An 18240-nucleotide genomic window follows, 5' to 3' on the forward strand; every position below is an offset into this window, starting at 1 on the left:
GATACTTTATACTTTGAAGGAATAGGCAGCATTTCAAGTGGAATGTGTCGCATAGTTTTAATCTTTCTGGGTTATCCAGACGCGTTACGAATAATCATTGAACCCTCATTTTTCTGTTCTTACTTTGTCATGCGTGATATATTAGTTTCAGCTGGTGTCCTCACTGAACTAATGAAGGCAGCTTCGTCAGGTTTGGTGACTGTAAGCACAAACTAATTTAATTATGGGGTTTTATGTGCCAAAACCTCTTTCTGATTATGAGGCACGCCGTAGCGGAGGACTCCGGAAATTTCGACCACCTGGGGTTCTTTAACGTGCACCTAAATCTAAGTACATGGGTGTTTTCGCATTTCGCCCCCATCGAAATGCGGCCGCCGTGGCCGGGATTCGATCCCGCGACCTCGTGCTCAGCAGCCCAACACCATAGCCCCTGAGCAACCACGGCGGGTAAGGACAAACTAATGGGTGATGTGGAGGGGAAGTTCAAAATAGATGGCTTTCGTAATAAATAATGTATGCGAGCACTCCAGCGTGTTTGAGCGTGTCTAACGAGAGCGGCAGAATTGAGCCCGCTGCTCTAGCAACACTATCAAAGCCGCCAAGACGAAATTTAGCGAAAATTGGTGGTGCCCAATGAGAACTTCCTGTGCGAAATGGTTGGATCAAATACAGCCTTTGTAAAAATTTTCTTATTCAAGCATTAAAGCGTGTGATATGGCCGCTATCAACTGTGCTTCCTGGTGTCTCGCCATAGCTGTAGTCTACAACAGCTGCATATTTTGTGGGAAGTGGAGGGGGGCCATTGTAACTGCAATGTGTGACGAAATTTTTACATTCCTGGTCCGGTTAAAAGCGTAAATAGTAGTAAGCCGTTGTTTTTCTTTCATTATTTCCATGCGTCATAACACCTTCCGTCCTTGTTTCAGCGATGTCCTCCATGAAGTAAACAATACATTTTGTTTATATTTGGCGAAAATAAACGACGCGTTATCACCGATATGTAGGCAAACTTCAAAGATAAAGAACTAATTATATTTTTAGTATATTACACATGTAAGCTATTCGAAGCTTTATGAATGTGTTTTGCAAACAAAATTTATACCATTGCCCTGGAATAACTGTGAACTCAACAGATATCAAATCAGGTGGAAATTGAGTGTGTGGGAAGGGTGGGGGCGTTATAAATCACTAAAGCATTGTATACCTCCCTCAGCGGTTGTAGTGGTGGTTTTTAGCAGCTTCGCTCGACTCCACTGTCGCAGGGCCAGGATGGCGAGTCCATATTTTTGTATGTGGGTGAATATTGCAAGTAACTTATGTTGATTGTACGTCGTCGCCTATAAGCTCGACAGTACTATTACCTAAACTAGCGATACATTTATGTTGTAGACTTAAACAGCAAGTACAATTCTTTGTTGAATTATTTAAATTCTTTGTAGCAAATGTGCCTTTTTATGTACGCTGTACTGCTGCTACTGGGTGCAATCCGAGACCACTGTGGGTGCACTCATTGCCTTTTGCCTCTGTATCATCTTGAGATGTTATATAGTTGCAAGAGATAAATGTAAATTCAGCTCATTTTTCGGGCTCCGTGGTTCACCATGTGTGATTGATTAATAGGTCCCTGTCGGTTAAATATACTTATAACAGAAGCATATATATATATATATATATATATATATATATATATATATATATATATATTGACACGCGAACTCGTTTATCTTTTACGGGTGAGCGCTTTTAACGACTAAGAGAGAGAGAGAGAGAGAGAAAACATTTATTCGAACCATCGAGGTGGTTGCTCTTGAGATCGAGTGGGTGGTGTCCTCATTCCAGGACTCCACTGGCCAACGACTAAGAAATGTTATCACTCAGAGCAGGACGCGTCTACATGTATCGGAAGTTTCTAGAATGTTATCGATGCTTCTATCCGCTGCCTGTTGTCGACGAACCTTGTGTAATCTGATTACATGTATGTGCGATGCGAATGGTGCAGAACTTTGTGGAAGGCATACGGGTCCCAGCGGTTACTCTGAAACATTCGACGACTGATTTACAAAAGCCGACACGCTTGACCCGCTGATCAGATTTTTGACGATCGCCGACTGTGTTCGCCGTTCTTTAAGTGTAGCCTGTTTTCTTGGGCACAGGTTCACCCAATAAAAGTTAGTTTCGTCTTTCACAGTATTGCTACTGTGTTCTTCATACGTCACTCCACGTGACAATATACAGAGAGAGAGAGAGCGAAAGGTTAGACCGTCTGCGGCTTGCCCCCCTCTCCCCCCCGACACACTCTAGAAATAGTTGGTACGCCACTGCATGTCTTTTACTGCCGCAGCACATCAGAAAAGGCTCTGAAGGCCTGCCAGTACACTAATTTCGCCAAATCGGTGTTCATCCTGTGACAGGAGGCAGCGGGTGCACGCGTTTTTATTAAGGAATACATACTGTGTCCCGTGACAATTGCCTCTTCCCACGCTTGTTGAGCTTCACCGCAATAATTTGCGAACGCTTCACCGTGCAATATTCCTGTAGTGAGGCGAAGCTGACTTTCGGCAACCAGCATTATGCAACGAGTTGTGCTTGCCGAGCTTCGAAGCCAATCGCGAGGACCACAAAGGCGGAGTCGGTGCCATTGCGGACAGAGGCCAAGTCTTTCAATGAAAAACACGGCACAGAACAGCAAGAAGCTTAATAGCGAATGCAGAAGCAGCTAGGCCTAGCGTAGCGCCGGTTCGAGGAGCGACGAGGTAATCAAAACAGTGGCGGTGGTGGTGGTGGTTTTACTAATGCCGCTTCGGACCTTCCATGACGGCAAATAGTCCGGAAAATAGGATGGCGAAGGGTTCTTGCATCCGAAATTTCAGACGTTATTATACATTGGCTCTATGGGGTGCATGGTGGTGCTGCGAAGCCATCCGAATTATCGGGCGCCCGGAAAGTCGGTCGTTGACTAAACAATGGCAACTCCTCCTACTCGAGCCAGCTTTACCACGACTTTCTTTCCCTTTCAATAAAATTACAGCTAATTTTCCCTGATAGAAGCGCAAATTCCCTGAGTTGTCCCTGACTTTTTCCAGACTATTGAAAAGCCCTGAGAATTCCCTGTTTTCCCGGTTGGTAGACACCCTGTTCACTGCACCTTGACACAAACGCTCATGCCTACACGCGTTGACCTCTTCTTCATCGGAGTACTGGCGCGGCATTTGCGTCCCTCCAAAGGAAGCATTGTCCCGATGCGCAAATTAATCGGGATAACAGGACAGACACACACAGACACACAAAACGAGAACAAAAAAAATAGCTAAAGTTAGGTCGACAGGTATGGCTTCATCCGTACCACATGCACCACTTCGGGTAAGAGCTTGCGGCGACTGGAGCTATTGTCACTGTCGGGAACGACCTTGTAATTCACGTTACTCAGGCAGCAGATCACTCTGTACGGCCCAAAATGCCGTCGTAGGAGTTTTTTAGAGAGCCCACGATGGCGTATGGGTATCCGGACCCATACTTTGTCACCGGGGGGTGTAGAAAACGGACCCATGTTGAAGATTGCACTGTTTTGCATCTTGGTCTTGATTAATGCAGATACGTACGTGGGCAAGCTGTCTGGCTTCTTCGGCGCGCTGAGTAAATTCGTCAACGTGGGTAGCTGGGTCGTCAAACTCATGCGGCAACATGGCATCCAGCGTTGTCGTGGCTTCGCGGCCGTGGACCAAGCTGAACGGTGTCATTCCAGTAGTTTCTTGTCGAGAAGTATTGTAGGCGAATGTTACGTAAGGCAAAATCTGATCCCAGTTCATACGTTCTACATTAACGTACATGCATTGCATGTCTGCGAGAGTCTTATTAAGACACTTGGTTAGTCCGTTCGTCTGGGGATGATAAGCGGTTGTTTTTCGGTGGCTTGTACCACTGAGTCTGAGTAGCGAGTCAAGAAGTTCGGCAGTGAAGGCAGTTCCCGTCTGTGATGACTACTTTCGGGGCACGGTGCCTAAGGACGATGTTTTCAATGAAAAAAAATGAGCTGCTTCGGCTGCTGTGCCCCGCTGCGTAACTTTCGTCTCCGCGTAGCGCGTCAGATAATCGGTGGCAACAATGATCCATCTGTTGCCAGCTGTAGATGTTGGAAATGGGCCCAGGAAATCCATTCCAGCTTGTGTGAATGGCTCGCCTGGTACCTCGACCAGATGTAAGAGACTGTGGGCTTGCCGGGAGGCGCTTTGCGTCTTTGGCAGTCCGCACATGTTTATACATGACGTTTTACAGCAGCGGGTAGCTTCAGCCAGTGGTACTTCCGGTGGAGGTGGGACAATGCTCTCGTGTAGCCTACATGACCTGTGGTGGTTTGATCGTAGCATGCTTTTAGTAGTTCCTTTCGAAGTGAAGCCGGTACGACAAGCATGTACGTACTGCCACTGGCAGAAAAGTTCTTATATAGAACATCGTTCCAGAGACAAAACGACGGCAGTCCCCTGGCATAGGGTCGCAGAACGTCTTTACTTCGGCCTTCCAAGAAATTAATGAATGGGTGCAGCTCTGGGTCGTGGCGCTGCTCTTGTGAAATAGTGACGGCGTCGACGACGCCCAAAAATGCAGTGTCCACGTCCACGTCATCGTTACCTGCGGACTCGACGGGTGACCATGAGAGGCAGTCGGCGTTGGTGTGCCTCTTTCCTGATTCGTAACTGATGGTCATGTTGAACTCCTGAAGCCTAAGACTCCAGCGCGCCAGACAGCCAGATGGGTCTTTTAAGTTAGTCAGCCAACAAAGAGAATGATGATTGCTGACAACCTTGAATGAACGGCTATACAAATACGGGTGAAATTTTATAACCGCCCACACCACGGCAAGGCATTCCTTCTCGGTAGGAGAGAGAGATCGGCTAGCGTAGGCGATTACTTTTTCGGAGCCGTCTTGCCACTGCACCAGTACGGCACCCAGACCAACATTGCTCGCATCAGTGTGAAGTGCTGTAGGAGCTTGCTGGTCGAAGTGCGCAAGAACAGGAGGCGTTTGCAGGCGTTGGCATAGTTCGCTAAATGCTGCTTGCTCATTTTCCCCCATAGAAAGGGAACATTGTCGGGTGTCAGGCGTGTTAACAGCGCCGCAATACATGAAAAATTCGCAATAAAGCGTCGGTAATAGGCGCACAGCCGCAAGAAGTGCCTCACTGCCTTCTTGTCGGAAAGTGTGGGGGAACTTTGCCACAGCGTCTATTTTGGCTGGATCAGGTCGTACACCCTTGTGATTGACGACGTGGCTGAGGAAGCACAGTTCACTGAAACCAAAATGACATTTTTCTGGCTTTAACGTCAGGCCAGCCAAGCATATGGCTTGGAGAACAGTGAGTAACCGGCTTAGGTGCTCGTCAAATGTAGCTGGGAACACTATGACGTCGTCTAGATAGACCAAGCGTGTTTGCCACTTCAGGCCTGAAAGTATGGTGTCCATTAGACGCTGAAAAGTGGCAGCGCTGAGCGCAAACCGAAAGGAAGGACCTTAAATTCGTAAAGGCCATCAGGGGTCACGAAGGCAGTTTTTTCACAATCTCTCTCATCGACCTTGATCTGCCAATACCCGCTTCGTAGGTTCGTTGATGAAAAATAATGTGCATGCGATGTGTATGAATGTGCATGTCTGTCCAGCGAATCGTCGATGCGTGGCAGCGGATAGACGTCTTTCTTGGTGACCTGGTTTAATTTGCAGTAAACGATGCAGAATTGCAAACTGCCATCTTTCTTTTTGACTAAGACCACGGGTGATGCCCAGGGACTTTTTGAAGGCTGTATTACATCATCCTGGATCATCATCTCCACTTGCTTTTGAATCTCTTCGCGTTCCCTTGGAGGTACACGGTAGGGATTTTGTTAAATCGGCCGCGTAGTATCATCCGTGGTGATACGGTGCTTGGTCAGTGGTGTTTGTGCGACCTTTGACACTGTCGAAAAGCAATCTTCGAACTGGTGTATCAGCTCCAATTGGCGCTGCCACTTGGAAGGCGGCAGGGTGAAGCTGACGTCGGGGGCGAGGACGGGACGGTCGTTGATTGTAGAGCCAAACAGTCTTTCACTTGGCTGATGTCGTCGCAGTACGCAATTGCGGTACCCTTTTGGATGTGACGGCGTTCATTGCTGAAGTTCGTGAGAAGGACTTCCGCATACCTATGAGTCATGTCGAGTACGCCTCTAGCAATGGAAACGCCTTGCGTAAGCAATAGTGCAACGATTTGCTCCGCGATCACATCCCCGTGGTAGGGCTTCATGCATGATACAGATACAAGCCGGTAGGATTGCGGCTGAATGGTCACATCGATGCCGATTCACAAACGCTCATGTTGCTCGCCATTCATCGTAGCGCCGTATGGGCTGGCAGAAAATGTCACCATACGTTCTGGAATGTTTATGACTGCACCTTGATCTAGCAGAAAGTCCATCCCGAAGATGAGGTCATTGCAGCAGTCGGGGAGAATGACGAAAGTGGTAACGAAGCTAGAATTACTGATGTGGATTCGGGCGGTGCATATGCCCGTTGGTGTCATTAGCTGACCCCCTGTACTTCTGATGTTGGGGCCCTGTCCACGGCGTCTTCACTTTCCTAATTTGATCGGCCAGCTCCTGCCGCATAATCGAGAAGTCTGCGCTAGTGTCAACAAGTGCAGTGATGTGATGTCCATCCACCAGAATGCTGAGATCGGCACAGGCAACGTCATCGGCGTGAGTATTCGTTGTCATCATATCATCGTCGTCAGCGTGAGTATTTGTCGTCATCAGGTCGTCTTTGTCGGCGTGAGTAGTCGTCGTCGTCAAGTCGTCTTCGTGGGGAGCGTGGGGGGTATTTTTGGTGTCTCGACACAGGGCAGCCTTTCCCCCAGAGGTCGCTGCCATTAGTTTCTCCGGCGCAGACTAGGGGAGCGATCACCCCTGCTGACGCGAGTGGTGAAACTGACGGTTTGGGGAAGTGTAATGCACAGGGGATGGGGACTGCCAGCGACGACGTGGTGAAGCGGCCTGGCTGGTCGACATCTGATCACTGCATGCGGTGCGACGTTCGTCGAAGTGCACGGAAGCGGCAGGTGAAAAGGAGCCAACTCCAGCATCTGGATTGGGGCAGTAGCGGGCAATGTGGCCTAGTTCGCCGCAGTGGAAGCAGAGTGGTCGATGGTCGGCCGCGCGCCACAAGTCGGTACAGCGAACTGGAGGTCGTCTCGCAGACTCCCGTTGCCACCACGGCACGGGAGCGGGCCGTGGCTGAAATGGTGCTACCGGAGGTGAAGGGGGAGGACGTCGGATTACGTCAACATAGGTCAGTGAACCTGTTTCAAGACATGGGGCTGGTGACGAGAAGGCTTGCCGCAACTCCTGGCGCACAACTTCGGCAACAGAAACTACCGGTGACTCCGTAGGAGGAATGCCAAGGACTCGCAGCTATTCAAACAGGATATCACGAATCATGTCGCTTAAAGAGTGTGGTCAACAATCGGAGCTGCGGAGCTGATTGGTGTGTTGTTTGGCTGGCAGTCGAAGTGGCGGCAACGTTGCTGAAGTGCCCCGATCAATGACAGTCGCTTCCTTGATGAATTCGTTGACCATTGTTAGCATGTTTTGGACAAGACCGGCAAACAGCGGTTCCTGAATTTCCCACATAAGATGATGCACTTCCTTTGCCACGGTCATATCCGGGTCAGTTCGGTGAAACAAACGTGCCATATCTTCCACATACATGGCAATCGGTTTCGTTGGGTTTCTGCACTCAAGCCTCAATAAGTTGTTGTGCATAATCGTGCAGGTCCAAGTTCGAGAATGTATCGAGGAGCTGACAACGAAAATTGCTCCACGTTTGGAAGCTCGCTTCCCTGTTCGCGTGCCACGTACAAGTGCTGTTTTCAAGTGCGAAATAAGCATGGGCGAGTTTTTCTGGTCATTCCAGCGATTGACCACGACAACACGTTCGTACTGGTCAAGCCAGTCCTCAATATCTTTAAAAGCATCGCCATGGAAGATGTCAGGCACACGAGGGTGTTTAAGTGTCACCTGGGAAAGGCCAGGCGCCGTCTGTGAAGGCGGGAAAAGTGCCGATGATGTAGCCGTGTCAGTGAGAGTTGCAATGGGAAGGAACTCCGGGCTGAGGCCGAGCAGCCGCCAACTGAAATGGTGGACTGGAGTCGTCATGAGAGGTGGAGCTTCGGGACTGGGTGTACAGTTCCGAAGAGGGGTTGCAGGCTCCAGCACCTTCACCAGTGTTGCAATATCAGAAACAGGGGTCGTAGAGCACTATTCAGGAGGCACAGCGGCGGGTCGCCTTTTTAACATTGAGTGCAACTGCGACTTCTTCTTCACTGTACCTTGACACAAACACTCATGCCTACATGCGTTGACCTCTTCTTCATCGGAGCACTAGCGCAGCAATATTCATACATGCCAACCTGTGAACTTTACAATTCCTAGGAATACTAAGGACACAATAAAGGAGAGGAACAACGCATTAAAAAAAAAAAAAGTTTGCCCTGTGCACCCACATTTTGTGGGATACATGTGCAGCAGTTCATTACGAATTATTCACTTTTAGATGCAGTATACAAGCAACAGAAAAACTTGGATGAGCAAATACTGACAAGCAAAACATTGTTTCTAAATCAAGTGACATTTTCGGCTACAATGCTGTTGCCAATTTTGCCCGCTTCAGGAACTTGTCTGAATAAACTTGCTCAAAACAAGTAGCCCTCTGGCATCTGGTGCCTTGCACTACGATAAGACAGCAGCACAGGTACAATCACAATAAATTGATGCTTTCAATGCAATCTTGAGCGAAAAAGCCGGCATCTCTAGCAGGGAAACGACACCTAAATTCTCATTGGCTGCGATGCCACGTCACGAGTGCGCTTCAACAGAGCAGAGCGGGCAAAACAGGACACCTGCTACCAAAATAGCTCGCCAGGTGTTGCGTGAGGGGAGAGGGAATTGCCACGACGTGCCTGCCGGCCTTGGTGGCTGCTGCTGCTTCCTCGGTATCTCATTGCACAGGATGTCAGTGGCATGCGGCATTGGCACTGCAAGTTACTGCTGCCTGCTGCCTCGGGCAGCATATATTGCTATGAAGTCTGAAGCATCTACATCGTTAGTGGCCACAACTTCTGCAGTCGGGAAACAAGGTTGTCCACACGAGTACACCACAGACGAAGGAAGGGAGCAAAAGAATGCAGCAAAACGAGTGAAGAGGCAGAGACACATCGCGGCGATGCCCTCTCTCCTCATGCAACACCTGGCACGCTAACGCAGTAGCACAGGGGCTGCGTTTCGCCTGCTCTGCTCTGTTGGAGCTTGCATGTGCAGGCCGAGTCCTTCATCAGGTGCCGCATTCAGCCATAGCAGAACATGCACATGTGCACTGCCCTTGTGTTGGAATTTGATGCACTTAATGTATTCGACCATGAAGTATGGTGCAAACATAGAAACTGTAAAAAAAAAGTACCAATTTAATTGCAAAGCTTTATAAAATACTCCTCAGCAAAAATCTAAAACATTACTTGCAGTGCAAAACTCGAAAGACTGCTCAGCAGCGTTCAATTGGACATTAAGGCTTTCGTTTTCACAACTCAAAAGAAGTGCTTAGGTGTCCGCGGATCTTTTTCTCACAGGCATTTTTTTTTTTTTTTCAGTCTTCAACTGCCCCATCTTTCAACACCTTTAAAGCTTATCGGGATTGCCGACGTCATGTCAGCTGTCAGCAGAAGCGATCACACACAACAGCTGCGGCATGACAATGCACTGAGCATGCTCAATCAAGCAGCTATCAGTGCTGGCAAAGGACCCCTCCCGTGACATTACGCACATGTCAAAGAAAGCGCGGAAGTCGTCTCTTTATAAGGATACAATGAAATTACTGCAAGAAGTGCATGTGTGCGCGGCATGCACCCTGCCTGCGTCCAGTATCGGCTCGGGTCAGCTTGTCAGCGTGTGTCATTAGTATACCAGTTTGTTAATGTTCTTTGACTCCCTTTTTGCTCCTAGCTTTGTATTCTTATATCATGCAGTTCATGCCACATTTATTAAACCGTATTCTGTTTCTTGCGCAGCCCTTTCCAGCTCCGGGTGCCGGAAACCCACCAGTTTCTTTTAGTTGGTAAAGATGTACCATGACCTGGCACTCATTTGTTTATTTGGGTTCTTATCTCAAAAGGGGGCCCTATAGAAATTTGCGAACATCTCTGGGGGCCCCTTGTCAGTGCCACAGCTTTGGTGAAATTGCTGAGTATCCGTCGCTGCTGTGGGAGGCAGACAAGTGCTGTCGCCTGGTACGTACTAGTAAAATAGGTACAGTTGTGCGCACGCTTAGCGTAAACATGGGAGCGCACACCGCACGGTGCTATCAACAACACCTACCTATACCATCGCAAAGCACTGCACATGCGTAGTGCGTTTGTGGCTTGATTATTTTACCACCGAGCGCATCATGTTATCGGAGAGTGCCTTCGTCACCTGCTTTGTTGCGCACCAGCTGCAGCACGTTTTATGATAAAGATTATGCCGCCACCCAGCATACTACAAGAAAGAGTACAAACAGAGATGCTGTTTTTGCACGTCCCGCATGTGATGACATACTGCCATGGCTAGGATTCCCAAGAAGCAGAGGCGTGAAATTAATCACCTTGCATATAAAGGGTATACCCAACGTCAAATCAGATTATTGGCTGACAGGCCATTGAAGATCGTGAACAGAATAATTCAGGCTTTTAAGCATGAAGGACGCATCCACGATGCCCCCCAAGGTGCCACCACCAAGATCTACGACGGAGGATGAAGATGCGTTAATCATCGCAGCCGTGGCCCAGGATCCTTTCCTTCTCGCTAGAGCAATTCGTGAAGCCTTAGACCTCGATGCTTCAGATTCTACAGTTTGCCGTTGACTGAAGGATGCAGGGTTTCGCATGGAAAGCAGCACGAAAGCCATTACTGACAGCAGCAAACAAGAATGTAAGGCTGTGATTTGCTATGCAGCTTGCTCCATGGACAAGCGAGGACTGGAGTTGCGTCATCTTTTCTGATGAATCTACCTTTTCCATGCGACAGGACCAGAGGGTGTGTGTTTGGCAACTCTCAGGCACATAAGGCTGACTTGCTTGCACGTTTGTTCCTCATCCACCAAATAAATTTTCACAAGACATTGTATTACAGATACGATGCTGAAAACGTGCGAAGTGTGTCGTCCAGTGGTAGAACAAATATGAATGTATGGGGCTTCATATCCCAACATGGCCTGGGCCCATTGCAACATACCCGCGGCACTTTGATGTCGACGAAGTATTGTCATAGTCTGGACAATGTGTTGTTGCCTTACATTGAAAACTTGTTTCCTGACCGAAATTTCTTGTTCTAGCACGACCAGGCATCAGTTCACATGGGAAGGATTGTGAAACAATATGTTGCAGAAAAGCAGATCCCCTTACTGGAGTTGTGTCCGAAAAGCGCTGACCTGAATATAATAGAAAATGTATGGGGCCTCATGAAAGCTGCCATTGCGAAGAAACCTTTATGCCACGACTGCAGATGTCTTAAGGGAAGAAGTTCAACAGCAGTGGGAGTGCCTTTGTGCTGACCAGTCACTTGTGCCAACACTGTATGCCTTGCTACTATCTCGAATGACAGCAGTCGTTGCTAAGAATGGTGAAATGACGCACTACTGAACTCAAATGCTGCCATTGTTTTTTGTTTCTTCAATTGCTATTTCTTGTGTTTTTGAGGCGTTGTTGAGACATGTCATTTCTCATGCATGTTTGAAGCAAATAAACATTTTGTAGTTTATTTGCTTCATTATTCAGTTTATTGTTTATAGTTACATGGGAATGCTAGTTTCTTTTACGTTATACTTCAGTCACATCCAGTAAGGCAATAAGTAATTTAGAGGACTAGAGTACTGACTTCATTTTACTTTTTACATGTTTTGCTGTTATTGTTGTGGAATGCAGGGCAAAAGCTGGAACCCACGCAAATGCTCTGAAATAATGACAAAAAGGAAAAGAAAGAACGGTAGTAGCACCAGAAGCAGGCAAAAAACGCAGTAATGTAGTAGTATTGCTTTAAAACATAGGTTTGATGGACATTCATTTGGTATTTTAAACACGCAAGCTCTAAGCAAAAACTAAACCAAAGGCCGGTACTGGCGCTTCCAGACCTAGCCAGGATCTTGTTTCATTTAACCTAACTGGCAGATTGCGGCAAGCCCATTGACAGCAGCCAAGACAAAACATAGCAGATGATGGTGCACTCAGATGATGCGATGCGCGTGATGGTGAAATAGCCATGCCACAAACATACTGCGCACGTGCAGAGCTTCGCATTCGCATCGGTAGGCATCGCTGATAGCACTGTGCGGCACATGGTCCTGTGTTTACGCTAAGCGTGCTCACGACTGTACAAGTGTGCTCCTGGCTCGGTGCTCGGCAACGGTGTGTGTGTGTGTGTGTGTGTGTGTGTGTGTGTGTGTGTGTGTGTGTGTGTGTGTGTGTGTGTGTGTGTGTGTGTGTGTGTGTGTGTGTGTGTGTGTGTGTGTGTGTGTGTGTGTGTGTGTGTGTGTGTGTGTGTGTGTGTGTGTGTGTGTGTGTGTGTGTGTGTGTGTGTGTGTGTGTGTGTGTGTGTGTGTGTGTGTGTGTGTGTGTGTGTGTGTGTGTGTGTGTGTGTGTGTGTGTGTGTGTGTGTGTGTGTGTGTGTGTGTGTGTGTGTGTGTGTGTGTGTGTGTGTGTGTGTGTGTGTGTGTGTGTGTGTGTGTGTGTGTGTGTGTGTGTGTGTGTGTGTGTGTGTGTGTGTGTGTGTGTGTGTGTGTGTGTGTGTGTGTGTGTGTGTGTGTGTGTGTGTGTGTGTGTGTGTGTGTGTGTGTGTGTGTGTGTGTGTGTGTGTGTGTGTGTGTGTGTGTGTGTGTGTGTGTGTGTGTGTGTGTGTGTGTGTGTGTGTGTGTGTGTGTGTGTGTGTGTGTGTGTGTGTGTGTGTGTGTGTGTGTGTGTGTGTGTGTGTGTGTGTGTGTGTGTGTGTGTGTGTGTGTGTGTGTGTGTGTGTGTGTGTGTGTGTGTGTGTGTGTGTGTGTGTGTGTGTGTGTGTGTGTGTGTGTGTGTGTGTGTGTGTGTGTGTGTGTGTGTGTGTGTGTGTGTGTGTGTGTGTGTGTGTGTGTGTGAGAGAGAGAGAGAGAGAGAGAGAGAGAGAGAGAGCGCACGCATGCGCTTGTGAGGGTTTCAACGGGCAGCAATTGCTGGCAGCAGTGGAAATAGAACCCATGACCTACCGCAGCTGAGGCTCGCGCTCAACAACTAGGCTGCAGCTTAATTTGGGCTCAAAATAAAAAATTTTTCTTTGATAGTCCTCACCTACTCCGTAGTGCGCAGGGGCAAATTTCAACAGAAATTAAGTGTTTTAGCTTACCAGCAACCAGTAAACAGTAGGTGAGCGATACTTTTATTGCCAACCAGTAAAAGCCTGGGTTCTTTATTAGACTATATCAATACTAAAGGCTGTCAAAAATTACTCTCATCGGGGCTACCAGAAGAAAAAAGTCAAGCATGTCGGAGTCGACGAACGGCTCCACAATGTCTTCATAGCCTTCAGAATCTTCAGCTCTTGCACACCAATTGACTACACCAAGCTTCAACATTGCCGTGAAGGAGCAGCCATTCACTTGCATACTGCTACGGTGTTTCATATTTATGGTGTATATTTCATACACCCTAACAATATCCTGAGCTGCATGAATGAGCTGAAAGTACTGCTCATGCGCAGTGATGACCATTGCAGAGCTAATTTTGCTAGGTGGTTTAGCGCAGGAACCGTTCGCAGGTGCAGTCTGACCTCATTATCTTCAAGCATGTCTCTGATCTTAAGAAATAAAATCATGCATAGTTTGAACTACATGAACATCTAACTTTCAAACTTGTTCACGGACTCTAGTCTGAAAATACGGGAATTAAATAGTTAATCAGCACATCTAAATTAGCACAATTATTGTTGACATTTTTCTTGCTGCTAATGTCCGCCTAGCCACATAGCTTGCACAGCTTAGATATAGCATACAGTGGTTCAGCATGCCACATACTGAAGGGTGAAAGAAAAATAATCTTGTTTTGTTTGCATGCAAGAAAATAAAGTTTTTTCAACAAGGTTATCATTATGCTGACCACTAATGTTGCTGCAACTAGAATCTCGCAACCAATTCCTAAAAAAAAAAAATGTACATTGCACCTGACTGGTCCAAGGCAAATCTGGAATGTGTCTGCATGAGAAACTATACAGAATACACTATTTATGCGTTATTCCCTCACATAAGCTAACATTAAAATATTAGGCCCAGATTACTGTGACCACACAGTCATATAAGTGTGCGTGCACTACGCAGGCAGCAGCCACATGGGCCATGATTACAGCATTTAGTAATGCAATATGAAAGAGGCGTATTGATGCTGTGACAACTATGAGAAAAGTACATTCCACATGGCTGCCACTTAAAGGGGGTTGTCTGCGGTCATATCAAATAGGATCACTCAGTAGACATACACTAAAGCTGCAGTTATTAAAACTACTAAAATACTTACCAATGCCCGATTTACAGGCTCGTACGACATTTCGGGTCCTGGATGTGCAGCCATACTTTGAAATTCAAACCCTACAAGTTCTGCATTAAGATACCGTGCTCCAAGAGAGACTGCTTTTCGTCGCAAGGCAGTAAGAAGAGCATATGGATCAAACCAGCCTTCATTCTCTAGACCTGTTACAAGAAAAAAGGAAAAAAAAAAAGAGGAAAGAAAACATGCCATAAGGTTATTAAGACCATCCCAGTGAACTGTGAAAGATTGTACAATGGCACACACAAGCATATGGCCTATAGCCAATACTGAAGGCATGGGGGAGCAGTGCCACTTTTTCTGCTTCTGCACTTCGCCGGTCATTAAGAATCAATTATGATGCACACTCATTCACTCGTATTTGTGCATGATATGGCAAGTTTCAACCCAGATAAAAAAAAAAGAGGCAAGAGTTCACCTGAAAAGCAGAGAATGAATGCATCCTCGTCAAAATATTTTGAAGAAGCCAGTGTAGTCTCAAACTATACTTTTCTTTTCCTCCTATATGCCCTGTTAATAAAGATTATATACTCCAGTACACATGCACGTCATATGTAAAAATTTGCAGATCCAAAACCACATTTCTTAAGTATCGAATCAGGTAATGTATAAGTCCTTTGGTTTCCCTTCCAAATGTGTACCTATGTGTAAGAGTATATTTTGAAGTTGTTCGAATAAGCTTGTGGCATTATGATTACATGTAGGTTTTTTTTTGCTTTGTTTACAGCTGTATAAGCAAGTATACCAGGTTTGTTCAAAAAGAAGCCGAACTTTTGAAATAGCACGCCAATTGGCAGAGGGAGCGCGCAGCGGCTACTGAGCACATGTAGCGGCAGGTTTAGACAACAAACGGCCACTTGCCGAGTTTCGCTCTGACCATTAGTTGGCGAGCTACAGCCACCCGCTGAATTGAGCACATGAACAAGCTGTTCTTTGGAATGGTATTGGAAGAACAGTGTGTGTGTGCGTGCGTGCATGTGTGTTTGTGTGTGTGTGTGTGCGTGTGAAGTTGTGCTATAAACTTGGGAAAACTTTTGGGATGCGTCGTGTCAGTGCAAAATTTGTGTCGCGTTTGTTGAGTGACGAACAGAAGCAGACCCATGTTGAAATCAGCCAGGAACTGCTCGCCGCTGCCAATGACGATGAAAACTTTAAAGGGACACTAAAGAGAAAAATGATTTCTTATGCATCAGTAAATTACCGTTCTACAACACCAAAAACACCACTCTTACAACAATAAGATGTTTGGTAAGCCAGAAAAAGTGCAAGAACAAAATATGGGTGGCGACGCCTACTTAAGTTCCCGCACCTGGGGGCTGTGACGTCTTGGATTTTGATGGCATCTTCTAGGGCCTACTAATTATATATAGCAATACAGATTGACTACATTGTGTTCTAAAGGAACCAAATATTAAACAAGGCAAGTTTCGGGAACCTTTATTCAGCCAACGCGGCCCAAATGTGAAAACATACTTTGGAATCCCCGACGTCACGCTGACGTACCGGCGCTGATGTTTCAGCGCGAAATTCAAATACTGATAGTTGGACCTTCATTTTCTCATCTAATAATCAAACTATTTTTTTGAAACAACTGCCTGCAGGGTTCTCAAACAATGCCTCATTAGTCTAAACTGATTTATTGTATCGCTTTAGTGTCCCTTTAAGAACATCGTAACAAGCGATGAGACATGGGCTTACGGCTATGACGTTGAAACGAAAGTGCAGTCATCGCAGTGGGTGGCCAAAGGTTCTCATCGCCCAAAAAAAAGCACGCATGAGTCGGTTAAAAATGAAGGTGATGCTGGTTGTGTTTTTTTACTGCAAAGGCATGTCCATCAGAAATTTGTGCCACATGGTCAGACGGTAAGTTTACCAGGGAATCCTAGCATGTTTGAGAGATTCTGTGCACAGTAAGAGGCCTGAATTGTGGGAAAATCAGGCTTGGATGTTGCATCATGACAATGCCCCGGCTCACGCGTTGCTCCTTGTCCGCAGCTACTTAGCAAAACACCACACTCCTGTTGTGCCCTACCCACCATATTCTCCGGACCTAGCCCCAGCAGACTTTTTCTATTCCCTAAGCTGAAAACCACTTTGAAAGGACGTCGTTTCCAAACCATAGAGGAGATCCAGGACAATGCGAGAAAAGACCTGTGCACCATTCCAGAAAGTGCGTTCCAGGGGGCTTTCCAAAAATGGAAGAAAAGATAGGAAGAGTGCATTGCCAATAGAGGGGACTACTTTGAAAGGGACAGCACTTAAAATGTTGTACCATAAGCAGTAAAGGTGTTATAGCAAAAGTTCGGTTTCTTTTTGAACACACGTTGTACTTACAACAGTTTATGCATAACATTGTGTATGCCATCAAGGGTGTGTACATTAGGTGATCTAAAAGTAACAGAAAAAGAAAACTGCAAGAACTCGAAAAGTATAGGCAGTAGCGCACTGGTTTTTCGCATATATGCACAGAGAAAAGTTGTATTTTTTTAAAAAGAAAATTTTATTGCCAGAATAGTTGTATACGTCACAGATAGGTGGCACTATAGTGCCATTGTACTCAAACAGAATAGGTGACTATTTGTCACCACCTCATTTCAAAGGGGATGCCAATAAATAATCACCATCATCATCACATATGAAGGAAAGAACACAGCTGGGAGGAGCATACCAATTGCAGCAGAGAGGAAAATAATGTCAAGTGACTGCATTAGAAGTGACATGAGTTAAGAAAATCAGGTCAGTTAATATTGGTAGAAAATATGAATGCATACATGGAGGACCTGGTCAGATGTACTGATCACAACGGTTTTCTAATCTTGGATTTGTGCAAGGAACAGAACCTTGTAGTAGTTAGCTGGGAGCACAAATGTGATGGACAGATAACATGACAATGTGGAAATAGACAGTCATGTATAGACTATGCCCTAGTCTCTGGAACATTTTATAAATGGTTAGGTAAAATGATGATAGGTTAACAAGGAAAAGATGGCTTAGATCATTAACATAAAACCCTAAACTTTGCACAAGATGTCAACGCAAGGCAAAAACAGCAAATGTATACATGCAAAGAAAAGAAAGAAAAAGAAAAAGGAAAACAAATAGCACAGATTACAAACCATAAAGAAGAAAATACAGGCAATTCCTACAGGTGTCTGGGATTACAAGGAGCTAGTACAGATCACAAAGAACAAGGCTCAAAAACCTTTGGAGTGAAAGATGTAACCATGAACTTGGTGCAACCATAAAGCTAAGAAAGCTATAGAAGAGCATAAACGGATGTCTAGAGAACACATAGAAGCCCAAAAAGATAAGCTTACACAAAGAAGTAATAATCAGATGGAACCAGTACCAGGAAAAGACCAAGGAAGAATTAAATATGCGATATGGACACTAGATGCATGATATTCACAAAAGACAAAGACGCACCACCTGGAACCATGTGAGGACACTAGCAAAAACAATGATAAAACATAAATAATAAAGATGGTAACATATTAAAAGGGGATAATATGCCCCTGAATTTGGCAAATAAGGAAGGGTATTCCCAGTTCTGACAGATCCAGCAAGACAGAAGCTGGAGAGTACGAAATTTAATGTAAAAAGCTTCAAATGGAAAAATGCAAAAGGAAGTGAC

The 18240-nt window shown here is 46.1% G+C and overlaps 1 protein-coding gene across 1 annotated transcript in view; it reads right to left on the minus strand.

The window, feature by feature from the left end:
* LOC142585282 (FAD-dependent oxidoreductase domain-containing protein 1-like) overlaps positions 1 to 18240 on the minus strand; it is an 83558-nt gene that overhangs the window by 28986 nt on the left and 36332 nt on the right. The window contains exon 5 of the mRNA XM_075695917.1: positions 14577 to 14749. Coding sequence (XP_075552032.1) covers positions 14577 to 14749 — 173 coding nt within the window. The remainder of the gene's footprint in view (positions 1 to 14576; positions 14750 to 18240) is intronic.

This window comes from Dermacentor variabilis, chromosome 1 (genome assembly GCF_050947875.1).
Source record: "Dermacentor variabilis isolate Ectoservices chromosome 1, ASM5094787v1, whole genome shotgun sequence".
Classification (NCBI taxonomy): Eukaryota; Metazoa; Arthropoda; class Arachnida; order Ixodida; family Ixodidae; genus Dermacentor; species Dermacentor variabilis.